The sequence below is a fragment of the Ambystoma mexicanum genome, chromosome 4p (genome assembly GCF_040938575.1).
Source record: "Ambystoma mexicanum isolate Mex_15411 chromosome 4p, UKY_AmexF1_1, whole genome shotgun sequence".
NCBI lineage: Eukaryota > Metazoa > Chordata > Amphibia > Caudata > Ambystomatidae > Ambystoma > Ambystoma mexicanum.
This window is the reverse complement of record NC_090927.1, coordinates 56,573,911-56,594,292: the sequence shown is the minus strand read 5'-3', so window position 1 is coordinate 56,594,292 and position 20,382 is coordinate 56,573,911. Positions and strand designations below refer to the sequence as shown.

Genomic DNA, 20,382 nt, shown 5'->3' with positions numbered 1-20,382 from the left:
TGGATCGGGGACTCTCATTTCCTAAGCTTTGGGACCACTATAGAGCTTTCGCTAATTCGCCCGTTGGTTGACTCGAAAAAGCTCTGGGTTAGTATGGAACTTTGGTTGCCTCAGTGGGCCCGGGCGCAGAGTCTCTACTGGAACCCTGTTACTAAGGCTTCTCTCGAGGCCTGGGATGGAGTTGGAAGGGAGAGAGGAACTACCTCCTTTCCCTCCCTGTTTACACCATTTCTCCAGAACAAAGATTTTTCACCCAGGAAGACTGACAGCGGGTTTCTGCAGTGGGCAGACAGAGGGTTGAGAAAGATGGGAGATTTATTCTTCAAGGGGAAAATCCGCACATTCGAAGACTGCAAAGGGGAGGGGGACATTGAGGAAACGGACAGATTATGGTACATGCAGTTAAGGCACTGGGTTCTCCAACCCATCAATGTGTCGCTTGCAACAAGGGACTTGATGCAGTTGGACCGAGTGTTCCAGGAGGCTGCGGACAATAGAGGGCTTATTTCTAAACTCTACAAGTCAATTAAGTCACCTAAGGGGAGCTGCTCATACTGTGATGGTTGGGAGTGAGGACTGGGTCCTGGTGTTCCCTTAGAGGATTGGTAAAGGATTCACAGTGGTAGTGGGGTTTCACTGTGGCCGCGCTTGTGAGAATCTAGATACAAAATACTGGCACAGTGGTATAAAACCCTGGCCCGCCTACATCGTATCAAACCGAACAATGACAGGCTATGTTGGAGGGGATCTGGTCTTGAGGGTACACTTTTGCATGTCTTGTGGGGTGTCCCCTGATACAAAGTTTTTGGCTTGAGGTGAGATCCAGGCTCAAAGAAATTTTACATGTAGACATTCGAGACGACCCAGTGCTGTGTGACTTGGGGCTGTGAAAAACCCAAGGGTCTTTTCCCCCATTCTGCGGAGCTGAGTGGAAAACTCGGGGAAGAATGTCAAAATAGGAGAACACCATTAGGTGAGACAGGCTGTTCCCCCTCCTCTAGTCTAATGTCCTTGCCCGACGTCCCCTTAGATTTTGTAGGATGATGTCGTTCTACCTCAACCTCATCCTAACCATGTCCTTCTCTGAAATGTAGAACCATCCCTACCAGACCTCTTGACAATAATTTACCCGATCTCTACGCTTTGAAATTAACATCCACTGGAACGAAGCATGATCAAGGAAAGGGAGAACAACACAAAACCCCTCTATTTCCCAACATACCTTCCCATGTCTCTCTGATGCAACTACGTTTCTGCCCACTCAGGAATACTATAACACTCACCATCCCAGTCATTCCTCTCCTCGTCCCTCTGACTATTATTTTCCAAACTCCCAGTATGCTTTTATAAAACACTACAGTTCCCACAATCCCCCCTATTCATTCCACAGCCCTGATACAAAACCCTGAGACAAAGCTAAAAGAAATACCTCTGGCTTTTTCCTGCGAGCATGTCCCGCTAATGAGATCAGGCAGAGTCAGGCACCGCACCTTGACAACACACCTGACCCCATAGGGAATAAAGGCAGGTAGCACACAGTGAGCAAAGCAAAACACATGAGGAAGCAGCTGTTCCGAGGTGGCAGTTTAATACCAGGAGAAAGACGACAAGACCAGAGAGGGTTGCAAGGAGGGAAGTGCCCTTGACCTTTTTGGAGAAAGAAACTGCTACATTCACGAACCCTCGGGAATAATAAACATAAGACCGGGAATTAAAGATGAACAGAGGTGCATTGTGTGTCGCAGGTACCCAGGGCTCTCCTGCATCGATAGCCGAGGCGGGGAGTAACAATTGCCGCCATGGTACTGTCCTTGGCTTGTACAACAAAGCAGCGCCAGTAAAGTCAGCAGAGCCGGGGAGACTGATAGCAGACCGGTCTGTGTTAGAACCAAGGTTATAATTGAATATCCAAGGAGTGACGGAACTTTTGAAACCAAGCTAGATACCATATACAGAGTGGTCCGGCACCACATGGGTGCTCACTCGAAGGTCTCTGTTAGGCATCCAACTGGGAGTGTAAAATTGTGAACTGTGAAATCGAAGTGGTCCTGCAACAGGTCAAGCCAAACCCTGTGCACTTTCGAAAGTCTTCGAAGACTGATACAAACTACAATTGGTCCGAGCCCAGCTGACAGAGATTAATTGTGTAAAGGGGATCTGAGCCTGGCAGAGGGAGATCCCGGATGAATCATGAGTCACCTGAGAAAAGGTATTCTATACGTTTTGGAGAAGAGGATCTCAGCCTGGAAGAGGGGGATGCAGGGTGAAGAGTGACTCACCTGACTTGAATATTTGTAAAGGAACTTTTTGTTTGTTTTTGTACATCAGGCCGTCTGAATCAAGAGACTTTGATAACTTAGAGACTTGGGCACGGAAGGCCCTGATGTTGGAAATGGAACTGTGTTCTTGTGCGAAGAATCCAGCGAGTTTGCTATACTCGAGTGAACCGCCTTGTTCCGTACTGCAAACATGGGGAAGGGAGGCCAACGGCCTGAACATCCTGACTTATCATTTTGTGAACACTTCTCTATTTTCCATGAACATTACCCCACTCTATTTGTATTTAGCGGTACAGATTGGCAATATGTGTTTTAGTATAGGCCCTTTTATTTTTTGACTCCACTCCACTAGGAGTGCTTTATTATCATTTCATGGTCGTGGCTTGCTCCCATCTGCAGTTTTAGGATTAGATAGGCGTTCATCACACCTTTGTTAAAGTTCAATAAACACCCTTGAACTGTGTCTGTCTTACCTTGATACCATGCCTTCCTTACAGGGCTCACTAATCTCCTGCAGCAGGGTTGCACCACGGCACATCGCAGGCTGTTGATTAATCTTCTGCTGGTGGCTGATCTTTTTCGATCCTCCACTTTTGGAGGAAGGCAGAAACCCCAGCGGTCAGTGTGTGGCTTGATGAAGTCTGGAATATACTAGCAATGCAGAAACTATTGGCCAATATAAAAGACTCCTTGATGTCATTCATGACTACCTGCAAACCTTTCTTGACCTGTATGCAAAGAGACTATAATGCCCTCTCATACCCAGTGAGGCTGCGGGCGCTGAACCCTGGTTGACATACCTTGATGGTGAAACCACATGTATTATCGTCTATGCTCTACCTATTGTAATGTTTGAAATGCTCAAAAATTACTTTCACTCTGTCTACTCATGAGGGGGGAGGGTGGTAAGAGGGTGTGGGCGGGAAAGGGGGGGGGGAGTTTAATTTCTAAAGAGATATGAGCTTTAAATGTTCAATACCGCTTCAGTCCGGAGCTTCTTATTATTTTAAAAACCAATAAAATCTTGTTTAAATAAAAAAAAAAAAAAAAAAATGAAAGCGATTCCTACTATTATATATGGCATGGAGACTGCAACTGCTCTAAGGTCTCTTGATTGGGGGAAGGTGGAAGCGAGGGTTTGGAGAAAAGCACTGAAGCTCCCGGGCTGCTTACCTATTTGTGCACTGCAATTTGAGTTGGCTCTGCCCTAGCTTAAATGTCATTTGAAATGGAAAATATTAACTCTTTATAGAAAGCTTATGGAACCACCTAGTAGTTTGCTATGTGAATATCTGTTAATTGCAATGAAGAGTGGTACATATGGTCCGGTAATTAATTTCAAAAGCAACAGCGATGACGTTTTGAGCTTCTGAGGCTCATCGGTAAATGATCTCATTGGTAACCCTGATAAGGTTAAGAGGAAACTGTATGAGCATGATTGGGGGGAACCCATGGCTAATATGAACTCTTTTAAAGTCCACAAAAACCTCACAGTTGGGGATAAACCTTTGGGTTTGTTGCCTTTATATTTGTGAAAGTTCCCCAATGCCTACTAGCGCAACAATTTATGAGATACCGATTGAACCTACTGCTAACCGGGGAGATTCCCCATATTAGGTCTTGTGCAGGGAAGAGGTTTTGATTATGATTGGTTATTTATAACGTGTTTAATACCTGGAGGTGCTAAGCGCGGACCCGGAGATCGAACATGTGTTGCTCCATTTTGACTTGCTTCCAAGGCGAGCGTGTTGCTCTTAGCTATCCTCCCGATACTGGAGAGTGTGGTGTTTCTAAGAACGTTAGGATGCTACAGACAAGGACCCACATCCTGATTGAGTGTGAGGCTCTCCAATCTATTAAAGAGTCGTTGCTAGCGAAATATGTTCACAATCCATCATATATGAACGTCAAGGAATTCTACTATCGGTTATCTACCGATGAGGAGCCTAGGTTAACGATCGCAGTGGTGAAGCTACTTCATACTGCTGGTGTTATCAAGCTAAAATGGTAATAAAAATACTGAGCTCTGTTTTCTACTGCCAAATGACTTATTTACAGATTTTAATGTTTTGATAGATACAAAGTTGTATTAATCGTATAGGATGATTGTTTCTTTTATTGATCTTAACGCAGTTTGTATAAAACATGAATTACTATGCAAATGTTTGAAATATTTTGTAACAAGTGTAGCTTGAATGTGTCAATTTCACTGCACATTTTAAATAAGATAATCAACAGAAAATGGTGTGATTTCTGTAGATCTAATACAAGGAGTGAACACATATGAAGCTACACAAGTCCTGTTTCTATATAAAATCACAATCATAGTTTAGAAAAAGAATTATAAGTGCATGTTTTGTGATTAGGTCATTTATTTCCTGGGAAAATAAAAATAGAGCAGAATTTCACATGGAGTGGCAGTGGCAGCTGATGATTTTTGGAGTTCAGGGTCATAAACCTCTTCCCCCTCCAAATATCTGATGAAGAAGCATTGTACCATCTCGACATCAATACAAGTCATCAAAACGTGGATTTTGTGGAATATTAATAGTGGAATAATACAGCGTCAAGCCTTTATTTGCCTGACTTAGGGCCTGATTCATGAAACGTTTTCCGATGGGATTGCGCCAATATAAAACACTTCCATGAATCAGGCCTCAAGATAGGGAAAACACCCTTCTCAGAACTGTGATGAGAAATGTGTGATGTGAGAGCTGGGTGAGTCCTACGGTGGTGTGCAAGGATACAAGAGAAGGTTTGAGAAGAGAATAAAAGTAGAAAAACATGGATAATGTGAGTAAGGAAACAGTAAATGTAATTTGAATGCAGGGAAAAGGAACATAAATGATGGAATTGAGCTGAAAGCCGGGGCTGAGGCTAAAAGTGTTCATTTTGTACAGTCAAGAATCACCATTAATATCTTACCCTAGTTTCCGCAGTTTACAACCAGGATGTTTCAAGCCATCGCACAGCAGTCTAACTCCATGATCGCCAAGTTCATTACCGGTCAGATCCAGCTCTGTTAGCGCTGGACTGGTGCTAATCATAGTCGAGAGGTCAGCACAGCAGGACCATGTGAGTGAGCATGTCCCCATCCTGACAGAGAGAGAGAGAGAGACAAACATTGCCATTACACACAGCAAAAGAGGTCTGATGTAGCAGATCCCAGATATAGAACTGATGCCGAAGGCACAGGATTAGTCTGCACAGAAGCTGTGGAGGGCGCACATCCGCATCCTGTGTAGGAGACAAGCACATAACTGGCATCGACAGCTGAAGAAATATCTGAGCAGCGGGGCCACATGGGAAAAGACAGACGACTAACTGGTCCTCAAAAAAGGTAGAGATCCGAACAGCACAGACCCACCCTGTAGAAAACTGGGACACAAGCCGATCTAATAGATCAGAGGTTTGCAGAGCAGGGACCTATGAGGGAGCACACATCCATCTCGTTGGAGACTTGGATATAACAGAAGGCATGGTCCTCGCTGATAGTCTTGGCAGATCAGTTGTGGAGATTCTGCATTGATTTTCGAAAATGAAACGCCGTGTCCCAGTTTGACAACTATTCCATGCCTAGGACACATGACCTGATTGATCGACTGGGTGCAGCTGTTTATATTTCCACGATTGATCTCACCAAAGGCTATTGGCAGGTCATTCTGAACCCTGAAGACAAGGAAAAGACGGCATTTTTCTCCTCAATAGGGGAATTCATTTTAGGGTACGCCCATTTGGCCTTCATGGTGTACAAACAACCATCCAAAGGCTAATGGACCGAGTAGTACTGAGACCTTATTGTGGTTTCTGTGGGGCATATCTTGATATCATAATCCATAGTAAAACCTGGGAGGAGCATATGACACATCTGTATAAAATCACCAAGGGCCCGCAACAGGCCGGACTAACCGCCAACCCAAAAAAGTTTCATCTGGTATTCTTTGTGGGTAACGGGTTGGACACCCCTGTGCAAAAAACAAACACGATCTAAGTGCTTTCTTGTGACTGGTAGGATACTACCAACGCTTTTTTCCCAATTTTTCATCCATCAAACCAATAAACTGGAAAATGCTAAACCTCAGAGATAAAGTGGGGTAAGGTAAAAAAAAACAAAGCTGCTTTGACACCCTTAAAACATACTATGCAGTGAACCAGTTCTCAAGGTCCCCAACTTTAATAAAGAGTTTGTTCTTCAAACTGATGCATCCAAGGTGGGCGTAGGAGACGTTCTCTCACCGACATACGAGGGGGTAGAACACCCAGTGATGTATATTAGTCAGAAGCTGTTTCCTAGGGAACAAAACTATGCCACAATAGAATTTGAGGCCCTGGCGATAAAAGTGGGCCATGGGAATCTTAAAATATTACCTCACTGGGAGAAAGTTGACTTTAATCATGGACCACTCGCCCCTTATGTGGCTTAGTTTAAGAAATGACACAAATCGCTGAATCATGCGCTGGTTTCTCGATCTACAACCCTTTTCTTTTAGCATAGAATATTGCAAAGTTAACAAACAAGTTAATGTTGACTTTCTGTCACGAGTTCCTTTACCTGATGGAGAAGCCAGATGCATGAGGGGAAGGGTATCCCAGGGTCTTGTCAATACTTCCATGGGGGGAGCCCCTTCCCATGAGGCCAGTGAGGTGAGGCTGCTACCCGATAGCCCCCCTGGGAGTGGTACTCAGCAGGTAATCTCATGGGGAGGGAAGCCTTCCATGGGACCAGTGACGATGGCCTTGGGAGAACGCAGTATTCACCCCAACCATTTCTGTCCCCTCTTTCCTCTCACCCCACTCAGTCCCCTGTGACCTTCCCACACCTCTAGGTATTTCTGTAGAGCAGAGGATTTCATTCATACAGATCATACAGGGATGAGAAATAGTGAGGCTTACCTAGGTGAAATACAAACCATGACTCACTGACACAAAGAAGATCAGGCAAGGAGGCAAAAGCACACTGCTGGAACATCATACGCTGTACAGTCTATCGGAAGCAGTCACAGTGATAAACAGCAAGAAAAGACTGTGTACCTTGTCAAACAAGCCACGGAGGAGCGAGGAACCACACACCCGTTTGCTGGCGAGAGACCCAAGGAGAAGGGAACGAGATGCTGTTGAGGACTGACGAGTGTCTCCAGTGGTTCCATGGAACAGGAGCCTGTCCGGTGATGGAGAAAGAGGAAACCCGACCAGCGAAGCCAAAGCAAGAGGAAGGCGTGCAACCGAGGACGTGAGAGAGAGAGCCTACCGCTGCATAGCCGCCAGGAGCAGGACGTCAAACGCCAAAGTAGTGGAGCGGCCCCACTCTGCTCCTAGTACAGACCAGAGACCGCAGCAACATTTCCTGAAGGTAGGAAAAGGGTTGGGCTGGGTGGTGGGGCACAGAGGAAACCAAATAGATTAAAGAGACACTTACCAAACCAGGGAGGCAAGAAGGGACAGCAAAAGAACTCTACGAACTGTACAAAGTATCCTATGTGGAACAGCACCTGGCAGGAGAGTACACCAGGTCTGTTCAATTGGTCATTGAACAAAGAATGAGCAGAGGGCCTACAAAAAAGAACACCAGGGGTCTGGGACCTATATGAAGTCGGGCGAGGCTCGCAAAAAGGCAACGTACAGAGGAATTGCAAAGAAAGAATGCATTGACAGGCTGTTTCTGTTAGCTGTGACAGCTGACAAATGAATTAATGGGAGATGTGCCGGATAAAGAAAGTAGCATCCTCACCTCTCTCTAGAGACCACATGTACATTCCATTTGAATGCCTGCTGCTTCTTAGAGGACATGTATGCACTCATCTGGAAGGTTCAGATGGCTATACTGCCTACTGCGGCGACCGATGCGGAGACACTGATGCCTCCACTCTTCTATCCGGAGGCACTGAAATGCCACCCTGCTTTTTACCACTGCAAGTAAGCCCTTTTTGGGCTGGACAGACCAACGCACGATGCCTCCTCGGCAGACCCAAAAATGTGCTGCTAATTTTTGCGTGACTTTTGCAATGATCCTCATGCAATTTTGACTTAATTTATTATTGGCAGATGTGTGCCTTGCCTTGTGTTGTTTGTTACGGTTCAGGGCTCTGCGGTATCCCGAGGATTAAAAGGGTTAACCCGCCGGACACGGCGTAATCCATCTGTTGGACCTGGTTTTCATCTAGGACATAGAATCCGGCGCTTTTCAGCACCATTCTATAGGCAGTGGAGGCTGCCGTGGAAACGGGCTATTTCTGCAGCTGTTACTGGCTGCAATACTAAAAGGACTACATGTCCCAGCATTCCCGCTCCATTCCTAGATGCCACCAATGGGAAACCGAAGCCTCTTTCTGAATCCTTCATTGCACAGCAAGACGAGCCGAACGCTGCTTCCTATTGAAGTTGTTCCCACTTTGTTACCAAAGTTTCGTCTTGCCTACTTCTGGTTCCGACCTTCTTTTCTCCTAACGGACTGCCTTTCGGATTTCCCTTGGCTTGACCTTACCGCTTGTGTACCAGATCCCTGCACGTTTAAACGCACTGCCTCGAACTGCCCTTTGTTTTGGTTCATTCTTCTGTGTACCAGACCCCTGCACGTTTAAACGGACTGCCTCGAACTGCCCTTTGTTCTGGTTCATCCATTTGTGTACCGGACCCCTGCATGTTTAAATGGACTGCATCGAACTGCCCTTTGTTTTGGTTCATTGTTCTGTGTACCAGACCCCTGCACGTTTAAACGGACTGCCTTGAACTGCCCTTTGTTCTGGTTCATCCACCTGTGTACCGGACCCCTGCACGCCTAGCGGACTGACTTGAATGATTACCGCAAGTATTTCTTGCTCTTTCATTTTCTACTTTAAAGTTGCCAGACTGCACAGTATTTGCTTTTGTTACAATTACCAGTTGCACGTTACCTACTCCCCGCACCCTGCCTTGTGAGAAGACTGTTACATCCCCTGCATAAGGATTCCGTGGACACTCCTTCTACTCTGCTCTTATTTCTCGAGGAAGACGTCCAATACAAGTGCACTCCGGGACGCTTTGCATCATCGTGCACCATCCCGACTCCAGTGTGTCCCTCGTTTCGTCGGGATAGTCCCTCTACTAATCTTCCCATTTTTTATTTTATCCTATTCGTTGTTGGACTTATTAGTGACTTCTTAATTAATTCCACTGGTAAGAACTTCCCTTCTCTACATTCTTTTTTCTTTATCTCAAAGAATGCCCATCATCCTCTAGTGATCTGCTAGTTACCGGGTTGTTCTTCCTTTTAGGTATCGGGTAGGGGTTGTCAGAAAATAATCATCACCATAGTTCAGGTATATCTATACCTTCATAAAGATCTAATTCCTCTGTACTATTATTATACAACTAAACAGTGTTACTTTTCTTTTGCAGTTGGTGATCTTAGCGGGTGTGCTATCTGCTCTTTTAAGTGATCGGCCTCCTTGACTGTTACCTAACGGTGGGGGGGCATATCATTGAAAAGAGTTTATTCCCTCAACAGAGAGGAGACCCCGGTTTAGGTCTACCGGGGTTCTACAATCAAATCAGGTCCGGGCCGTCTTGAGTTCCTCCGGGAGTAGGCATCCGGTGAGTGACATTGTTGCTATGTTGGCCTCTTCTTGTACACAAGGCAAGCCCTTTCCAAGATGGCCTTGTTCTTTGTTTCATGCTCTGGTGTGCCTTCTCACTCTCTGCTGGGTGTCTGGGATTTGTCCTGGCCCACTTCATCACGGCCAATGAGGAGGCCGGCAGGCTTGGCCGGCCCTACTCACAAGGCCTACTCCTAAGGCCCTGTCTACCCCTGTCCACCACGGTACGCCACTAGCCTCTCCTCTTGGGACACTGTGAGTATGCCCTTTCACCCCGCCTATGCCCTCATGTCGCCCCTACCCCGCGCCACTGTATTCTCGTGCCCCCGAACCCCCTCCATTGTCCTTTTGCCCCCCCACCCCCGCCACTGTATCTCTGTGCCCCCTGACCCCCATACTGTATCGTCGTGCCCCCATACCCCCTTCCATTGTCCTCTTGTCCCCCACCCCCGCCACTGTATCTCTGTGCCCCCTGACCCCGTACTGTATTCTCGTGCCCCTGACCCCCCTCCATTGTCCTCATTTCCCCCCAGCCCCATTGTCCTTATGCCCCCATACTCCCTGCCACTGTATCTTTGTGCCCCCTGAACCCCCTGCATTGTCCTCATTTCCCCCCTATCCCCCCATTGTCCTCATGTCCCCCTACCCCATACTGTATCATTGTGCCCCCTGACCCCCATCCATTATCCTCATTTCCCCCTTACACCCCCATTGTCCTCATGTCCCCCCTACCCCCCTGCCACTCTATCTTTGTGCCGCCCGCCTGTTGTGTCTACATGCCCCCTGATACACCTGGTGTTGTCTGTGCCCCTGACCCTCGCCAGTTGTTTTTGCACCCCCGTATCCCCTCCTTTGTCCCCCCTGCTATTGTCCTCATGCCCCCCGACCCCTGCACTGTATCTTTGTGACCCACGCATGTTGTGTCCACGTACTCCCTGACCCCCCTGGTGTTGTCTGTGCCCCTTACCCTCGCCAGTTATCCATTTACCCCCATACACAAACTACTATCCTCATGTCCCCACCTAACCCTGCCACTGTCTTTGTGTCCCCCTAGCCCCTGCCATTGGCTTTTTGTCCTCCCGACCCTCACCTGTGTATCCATGTCCTCCCCCTTACCCCTCCTACCTGTTTATTCCATGTGTCCACGTACACCCTTCACCCCCTACTTTGTCTTTGCTTCACACCCCTCTTCCGGTTCCCCTTCCCCTCTTGATATTCTCCTGCCCCCTCTCTCTACTTCTTTCTACTCCCTGTCCCTCCTCCTCTCCTTCTCCCTCACCCATTCCTCCCCTCCTTCCCTTTCTCCCTCCACTATCAAACTCTCTACCCCAATTGCCGTTAGGCATAGTAATCCGTTCCCGCCTGTCTTTGCAGCCTTCCCGGCCCGCCTCCCCAACCTTTTCCCAGCACTTACTCTTATCATCTGTCCCTGTGACCACTGATAATAGCTTGGCTGTCCCCCATAATCCCTTCTTGTCTTTTCCTCCTACTCCCTCCCCTGTACTATCTTAACAGTCGTCGACCTACTTGCGATAGTCACTTGTTTGTTCCTCTACTTACCCCTTCCATTTCTTCTACCCCTCAACTCCCCTCCTCCCCCTCCTTTTGGCACTCTTGCACTGCAAAAATTGTCATCAGCCATAGTAATGTTACTGCTAGTTTTGTCTCCTTGTTATCCCCCTACCTCTCCCTTATTGTTCTATGCACTTGTACTATGTGTTAGGATTGATAGTTATTTTTCACATTCTGATCTGTTTCTAGGACCTGTAAGAATGTATTTGTTTTTCTCCCATGTTCCTTCCCTCCTTGAAGCGCTTTGAAACGCATTGTGTATAGGCGCTATACAAATACACAGTCAATCATACTGCAGGTAATCAGGAGCCATGCAGTTACGCTCAGCAATGGAAGGCTCTGTTGGTGGGAGACACACTGGTTCATTCTTTCTGAACGGCAAAGTCCAGTGGGGTTGTACGGGCAAATGGGCAGGTCAGATACCACCACTGGCAAGGACAAGCTGCAGAAATGAGGACCATTCTTGTGTTTGATTGTTTTACTTCAAAATCACCTTCTGGAGTAGAGGTAACTTGAGAAAGGTATACAGAAAATGCCTGACCAAATGAGTGAAAATGGCATGGACAATGGCTCCGGGTAGCTTGAGGTTCATTTTGTTTTTTTGTGTATTAGATTGTGAGAAAGAGATCGAGTTTAGGTATTTCACACCTTGTGGATATGAAGCTTGCAATCTTTGAATTTATGACCCACTATTTGTACAAGGATGTGCTCAAAGAGTCCACTTGTACATGTTCGATGCCCAGCTGATGTACAGCTGTGATGGACTGGTTTGTGCCCAGTAGCCAGTTCCATATTTTTTCAGCTTCCATCATGAGGGTCCTGGGTATTGTGTCTCCTTGATTGTTTTGGTAACATACCACAGCCGTACTGTCCATTTGTGTCAGAATCAATGTGAAAATGAATGAGGGCGAGAAGTCTTTCAGCAACAGGTGAACTGCTTTTTCTTATATCTTCTCCTTCTCTGACTAGGACCCCTGGGCAGTGTTCGGATTTATGTGCGCACCCCAACCCTGTACGGAGGCCTCCATCATTATGGATTGTTGTGATGGAAGGGTTTGAAAAGGCATGGCTTGAAGAACCTTTTTTGTCTTTGCACCACTATGCCATAGATGACTTAGGGGCTTGATTTCTGCAGCCACTGATTCTCCACACAGGCCACATGTGCAGCCATGCATAAAGAACACGAGAAACTGAAGAGGCCACCACCTCCAGAAGAAAGGAATACATCTTGTTCTGGCAACACATGACACTTTCAGCGTTTATTTTATAACTCAGACTTTGTATTGAGATTTGCATGAATACACTTATGACAAAGGACATGTCAACTGTAAGGAACCGATGGTGGCAACAGCAAAGACAGACACAAGTGATCACAGTTCAGGGGTGTTTATTGAACCTTAAGATGGATGAGACGAACACCTAATCTAAACCTAAATCTAAGATCGGAGCAAGCTACGACCATCAAATATGAATAAGGCAGTCCTAGTGGCGTTGTGTCAAAGAAAAAGGGCCTATACTAAAGAAATCTATTGTCAATCCTTACTACTAGGTACAAAACGAGTGTGGGACAATGTTCACCAGAAAAGAAAGAAGTCTTTACAAAATTATAGGTCAGGATAGTATGGGTGGGTCTCCCTTCCCAACTTTTGAGGCATGGGATAAGGCGGGACTCTTGAGTACAGCACACTCCTGGGTTCAGTTCCACGACATCAAAACCCCTTCAGAGGCTAAGGGCCTCATTACACGGATGGCGGTGAACCATGGCGCTATTAGCCGGCACCGCCTTCGTGGAAAGGGGAATTACCGCCCTATTCCAAGGATGGCGGGGCGGTAATTCCCCCTTCCACCATTGCCCTTCCCCATTCCCATTTTTGCCCCATAGGGCTCTATGGGAATGGGAAAGGCGCTAATTATGGTACCGCAAATTGTGGTACCGTAATTAGCTCCCTGGTCCCTTTGCGGGTGGGATTTTTAATGCCTGCAAAAAGCAGGCGTTAAATTCCCCAACCCGCAAAGGGACCTCGTAATAAGGCGGTAAGGATTTACCGGTACCGGTAAAATACCGGTACCGGTAAACCCTTACCGCCATCCGTGTAATGAGGCCCTAAGTCTCTTTCTTCGATAAGTCTCTTGCCTCAGAAGGTTTGCTTAACGAAAGTAACAAACAAGCAAAAGTTCTCTTGGTGATCTTGCACCTTGACCAATTGTTCTTCACCTGGATTTCGCAATGACAAACAAACAAAAGTTCTTTGGGCGATTACTCCTCGCCCCTGGGATGTCCCTCTGCCGGACTGGGATCCTCCTTATAAAAACGGTCCTTTTAAAACAGGCCTCCCTCAGTCGGGTTCACTATGGCCTTTCTTCAAAACAGTTCATGTATTCCTAATACAGTTCATGTATTGCTCAGTTTTTTCGGAAAGCAGGGTTTCCTTCTCTTTAGCTTTTTTTCAGCATCCTTCTGTCGGGTTCACACTTGCCAATTATCACAGTTCACAATTGTAGTGGAAAGCAGGGTTATCTTCCCCTAGCTTTCCTCTGGCAACGGTTCAGAAACATTCGATTGTATAAGGGATTTGACGTGACCCTTATAGTAGTCACATCATAGTAGGACCACTCTGATGCCTCACGCCACACTTTCCTAGTGCCTTCTGGTTGCTGTAGTTTCAGAAACAGGTCCTGGTCAGAGTCTTTCGAATGAGCGCCCACGTGGCACCGGACCCCTCTGCACCTGGAACTTAACTGGGCTTTCTTTAAAGTTCAAACATACACACAAGTTCCTTCTTCTTGCGTTCAAAATGTTGCTATTCGCAACCTTAGGTTTAACACAGTTCGGTTTGATATTATTTTACTTCAACTCACCGGCTGTGCTGAAACCTTTGGCTTCTTTGTTCTCTGGAGTTAAGGATAGCTTGCCTCTCTGCCTATGTTATTAAAAGATCGGGAGGTCCCCGTGCCAGCTGTAACTCCCGGTCTTACGATTTCCCTTCTGGATGCTTTGTGGGTCTGAGTTGAAAAGGGCAAGAACAATTCCCCCTTCGTCATCCTATCTGGTCTCACTGCTTTTCTTCTTCCTGTTGGTCTGGTGTATCTGTTTCCTTGTGAGTTCGTTGGGGCTCAAAGTGTGCTTTCGTGCGCCGCCTTTTATCCCTCTGCGGAAGGTAAAGGGATGTCAGGTGTGCGTGGTTATTATCAATTGCCTGACCCTGCCTGACCTGACTGTTGGGACATGTCAGGTAAACGGCTCAGGTGTTAGTCCGTTGCCTGTTACCGTGTAAGAGAGTGTTGGAAAAAGGATGGGGGATAGAGCTTCTAAATATCCTACAGTGTAGAATGGGGAAAAGGTGTTACAGGGAAGTGGATGGCGCAACTCAACCCTCGGTGTCCCACTTCCACTTCCCGAAGACCCCTCGTCCAGGTGATCCTCCCACACTGGTCCACCCCCAGTGTTAGGGAGAATCCTCCAATTGTGCTAATTTCCCTTATCTTTTGAGACCCCCAGCAACTTTGCTGGATTTCTAGGATTTGGTTTTTTTACCTGGGAAGAGTGTGAGCCTTTTTTCCCACTCTTCCATGTATTTTGTGTGTGTTTTACTTTTGTGTTCTTTGGTTATGGAATTTTAAAACAACTCCAGTGGCATCATCTTTTTCTGCGTGTCACACAGCACCTTCAGTGCAGTGGAACAGGGGTGTCTTTTAGACTGCCCAAGGTTTAAATACCTTCTCTGGGACTGACAACTGTCTCCCAGAGCATGTAAAGTTAAATTAGCTTTACTAGTCTTTTTAAAATTACTGACTCAGCACACTCTATCTTCCTGTAGAGTGCTGGAGGGGCTGCATAGCTTCCCCTGAGTCAAAATACTCATGTAACTGTAAAATGTTACCCTTTCCTACTTTAAATGGCTGGTGGCAGTGGTTTAGATAAACTACCGTGATTTTTCCCATCGCTAACAACGGTAGCTAAAAATCGGGTCAGCCATGTTTTTCAATATGGCGCCCAAGACCTATCTGTAAAAACGGACTCCGGTCATCTTTTTTTGCCATTTCTGTCTCTGCGCGCCAAACCATGTTTGGTCCCTTTGTTCGTTGGCCTTTGGCGGGCTTCAGTGCTGAAGCCCTCCACTGACGCCAGGGTGTGTGGGGTGGACAGGATGTGAGGGAGGTGCCCGAAACTCCCTCTGCTTAGTCTCCTAGGAGACCTGAATGCACTCTGGCGTGATTGGCTGGCTGGCTGTCCGGCAAGGACAGCCAACCTGCTGTGTGAGTGACAACCAGGCTGGAATGAATGGGGGAAAACTGTTTAAAAGCAGGTCTCTGGGACGTGGAAAGCAGAGTCAACCACTGGAACGAAAGAACCGAAGAGGGCTGCTGCAACTCCTGGACGACCAGTGAAGCCATGCTGCAGGTCCGAATTACCTGAAACTCGGACGACAGTGAAGCCCTTCAAGGTTAACTTCTTCCCTTGAGTTTGGTGGGAACAACCAGCTCTCAAGCCACCTGGACACCGTCCTATTCTGGTCGAATTTTCATCAGAGTGCTGTTGAAAACCAGATAGCCAGAGGGAAGGAAACCTGTTCGTGGACTTCAAGGGAATCACACCTTAAACTGACGTCTTGCTACAGCTTTTGGCCTCTTCCCTGGGCAGTACAGGAACCTCCCGACATCCTCCTTCTTGTCCCCACGACTGAAGCTCAGGAACATCGACATCTGCTCGAACTGCCAGGAACAACTGCCTCAGCTACAGCTTTCTTCATAGACAAGGTACTGTGCAAACGCGGTCCGGAAATCTTTTTGGCCATCGAGAAAGTGCGTGAAACTTTCCTCAACTACGAAGGCTTGTCCTTCCCCAAACATTCGTCAAACTTTTCACCTAGCCAAATTCTTTAAAAATCTGTGGCAAAGACTTAACGGTTATATACCAGAACTGTGCTATCCTATACAAAATACCCTGAACTATTGCGTTTGGCCCAGGCCCGTTGAGAAGAATTGCTGGTTGTATTTAACTGAAACCCTTTGCCCTTCCTATGAATGTATCTGGGCTGTCTATTCTTATAACCTTGTCTTTTCACTCCTTTATTAATTATCTGAAGTGCCATTTTGCTCCCACTTCATTTTGGAGCTAAACGTGTTCATTACTTACCGGTTGGATTTTTGTGGTGTATTAGTGTGTGATATTGAACTGCTTATGCGAGAGTGATGTTTTCTAAATGACTGAGTAAATAAATGTATATTCTTTTACCAAGAAAACTTGAGTAAGTGTTTACATGAATCACTGTATTAGTTGGTCCTTTGTGTAACTTGTTCTACTGCTCATTTAAACTCTTGAGATAAGTCTGGCTGCTCAGCCATCGCTACCACTTTACTGTGTCCTGGCCACCTGGACGACAGATCTCCGGGTACCAGCGGGTCAGACACCTTCAGGTTTCTCACACAACATCAAGGCATAGCGGTCTGGGCATTGAGGAGGTCTGCCTGCCCCCTCACCTCCTTACCTTTTTCATCCCTAACCATATTGGTCACTGTAAAAATAATTATGCAACCTCGTCCAGAAGCTAGTGGACAACACACAGCATTGTCTCAGTGAGGCCAGAGCTAGACTTTTTTGTTTAGTAAAACGAAAAAACAAGTAACAAGTTCCCCCTAAACTTGTTTACCCCCCACCTCCACTCAATACCCAAATGCCTCCCCTTCCCCGCTCACAGACCCCTGGCATCTGACTATCGATCTCATCTTCCTGTATGTATTTTTTTAATCTCAGTCCGACATCCAGCTCCCTCTTCTTTCATTGACCATTTCCCCCAAACATGCTCATGTTTCTGTGTGCACCCCCTATTTTTGTAAAACAGTTTTTCCAAACCCATACATCTGTGCATCAACTCTTCCCGGGTATGGAGAGAGAGGAGAGAGGGGGGCTTCCTCCCCACCCAGTGTTAATGATATACCTCGTTTCACCAAGGTTCGTCAAGGTTCTCTCAGTAGCCGTAAATCCCCCCAAATTCCCAGTAAACATAGCTCCATGTCCATGGCTAGAACGCCTTCCTTCAGGATATCAATCACTTCACCCCAAATGCTGATTATGTCTGGGCATGTCCACATCATATGAAAGTAGGTCCCCACTCCTATCTTGCATTCGGGACATGCACCATTTCCTCTCCTTCCCATTCTGTGGAGTCCTCGGGCTATAGTAGTGCCTATGTATGATATTAAATTGAATAGCCCTAAGCCTGGAGACAATTGCTAACTCCCTAGCCATTCCCAGGGCTTGCTGCCAATCTCCATTGTCCAAAGGACCCAGATCAGTATCCCAACAGACCTTAAAATTATCCAACGTCTTCGCTGTGGTACTGACTATCCATCTATATGCCGTGGAAATTGGCTTGCACTCTAATTTCTCCTTAGATACCATTCTCAGGAAAGGGGATTCCCCCCGGGGAAGATTTCATTCCTCGGCAAGCTGAGCCCTCTGGTCAAAGCGTAATTGCACATATTGATATTGCATGGTCATGGGCATCCCAAAAGTGGTTCTCAAGTCCAAGAATGACACTATTCCCTCCACGTTAATCACATCACCCACCCTCATTATCCCTTTCTCCATCCAACCCATTTCATCCCTGAACTACCGTGAGCTATAGGTGTTGACCTAAGGCCAACCTCTTCCCATCCGTCATTTTAACCATAAATGTTTTCCATATTTTTTTCAGCAGCTTTCCCGCCTGGGGGAACCCGTCGGGCATCTACGCTCTTATAGCAGTTGGCTGGGTGTCACTGTTTCCATCCAACATCTCTCCAGGCCAACGACTGGTTCTAAAAAGAACCAATAGTTTGCGGCTAACAAGTTAGTGGCCTAGACATATTTCCTTACGTTCGGGAGGTTCAGTCCCTCTTCCCAGACTGTGTTCATTAGTATGTTTAGCGCTATCCCAGGGGTAGAAGTGCCCCAAAGCATTTTCTCATCCCTTTTAGGTAACTTCAGAGGCGTTGCTGGGGGGCTGAGGGGGCTCTAGCCCTTGGTCTTTTGGTTGTAGCCCCGGATAGAATCTCAGGAGCTACAGCCAAAAGGCTAGCTAGCCCCCAGTCCCATATAATTCCGACATTAGCGTAGCCCCGGGTCTTTTCCAGACCTAGCAACACCCCTGGGTAACTTAACAAAGCTTCCAATCGGTATCGCATATGGTGAAGCCTGCATGATGTAGAGAAACTTTGGGAATGGTATCATCCCAATTTAAGCGAAAGAAACTCGTCCTGGAACCATGCAATCACGACAGCCAAATATTTGAGTGGTTCTCTTGTGGGTAAAAGTTCCCCCGTGTCACATGATCTTCTTGGTCTCCTGTGAGGATGTAATATACTGATTTCCCCCAGACCCGTAGACTACTATGGGTATCATATTTGGGTAATATTGCACTTGCACTAGGTACCAACGTTTCTGGATTGCTTACTTACAGAAGAACATTTTCTGCATAAAGAGATATCTTATCCATATGACCGCCTGGCCACCCAATACCCTTAAGTAAGTCATTGCTTTTCATTTCCTCCACCAGGGATTCAATTAAGAGTGTGAAAAAGGTGAAATGGGGCATCCCTGTCTTCTTCCCTGCTGTAGATGCTTTTAGAGTTTGACACGTGTGTGAGATGGGGCACAGTCTTTCATCTGAAGGACTCCTCTTGCCTTTCCTGTATCCAGTGTGGCCCCTAGAAGTGGATCTACTGTGTCATGAGGGCTGCCAACTTCCTCATGTTGACATAGAGACCCCCTCTTGTAAGGACTGTTTTAGATCATAAACTTTAAGAAGTTCGAGTGATTCATAAATGTGACAATCTTGAGAAAATAGTGAGTCCTGGTCTAGAGCCTTGCGGGTAGTTTAAAGGGAATAAGCGAGAAAGATGTAAACACATTCTTGTCCTTTGTGAAATGGGGAATCAAGGCCTATACACAGAGATTCCCATCAACTATCAAAGAAGCAGAGAAGAAGGCAAAGGAGAACACGTTGATAGCAATGACAGTCTATTGACCACGGAGGCCCCGACTCCTCTTGCTTTAGGTGACCTAAAAGCAGCTATTGCAGCTCAGGATCATACATGTCCATGTGACTACGGGACCTTGCAGTAGTGTGACTGAAGGGCAGAGTACCTCCCCAAATCAGATGATGCTGGGCCCAGAGGAGGTATATGGTTGATCCCAAGTCCACCCCACATCCCATTCAGCCCCTCTACGAGGCAGGGTCCAGTTACAGAAATAAACACTTGATAGACAAAAAGCACACTGTCTAGAAAAAGTCAATCTTGGGTTTGAGCTGAATGGAAGGACTTTTCGGTGAAAATATCATCTTCCCTGATACAATTTAATTCCATTAAACTAGGCGCTCTGTTGCTGATATTGACCCTTTAAGAGAACAGTCACACATGATGACTCCAATCTCCACCAGAGCGTTCACAGAGAATGACCCGCACTTTGGGAACTTCCTGCGGTTGTCTGTAGATAAACTGCCGAACTGATATCTTTCTCTGCAAACAGTTCAAAGAGCTTGAGCACAGTAATTATTCAAACTAACATTTTCTACATGGCCAGCTTGGAAATCCTGTGCTGCGTAAACACCCAGAACAGAAACGCGGATTGTGTCCTGCTCCGCGAGTCCACACCAGGTGGCAGAGCAGTTTAACAATGGGCCGTTTCAGAGACTAGCTGTTCAAAGAATGCAGCAATCACTGCTCTACCCAGCTGCCTTTACAAAATATAAAGGCTGTAGCAATTTCAAAGCCTCTCCTTTCATGCTCACACATATTACAAAACTCTCAAATAAAGGAAGCCCTGCTGCAGGTCAGAGGCAGAGTGGAGGAGAAGGGAAACCAGCTACATGTGCACCACCTTTGAATTCCAAGATGGGAGTAAGCAGTTTTACATGTATGGCCCGCCCCTTACTGCTAAGTACTTTCAGCTGAGCTCATTCCCACAACCCAATCTA

General features: G+C 46.6%; 1 protein-coding gene across 1 annotated transcript in view; it reads right to left on the bottom strand.

Moving 5' to 3' along the window:
* The window catches only part of LOC138452989 (ribonuclease inhibitor-like), a 295,852-nt gene that overhangs the window by 87,057 nt on the left and 188,413 nt on the right, over positions 1 to 20,382 (bottom strand). Inside the window, exon 9 of the mRNA XM_069605375.1 lies at positions 5,205 to 5,375. Coding sequence (XP_069461476.1) covers positions 5,205 to 5,375 — 171 coding nt within the window. The remainder of the gene's footprint in view (positions 1 to 5,204; positions 5,376 to 20,382) is intronic.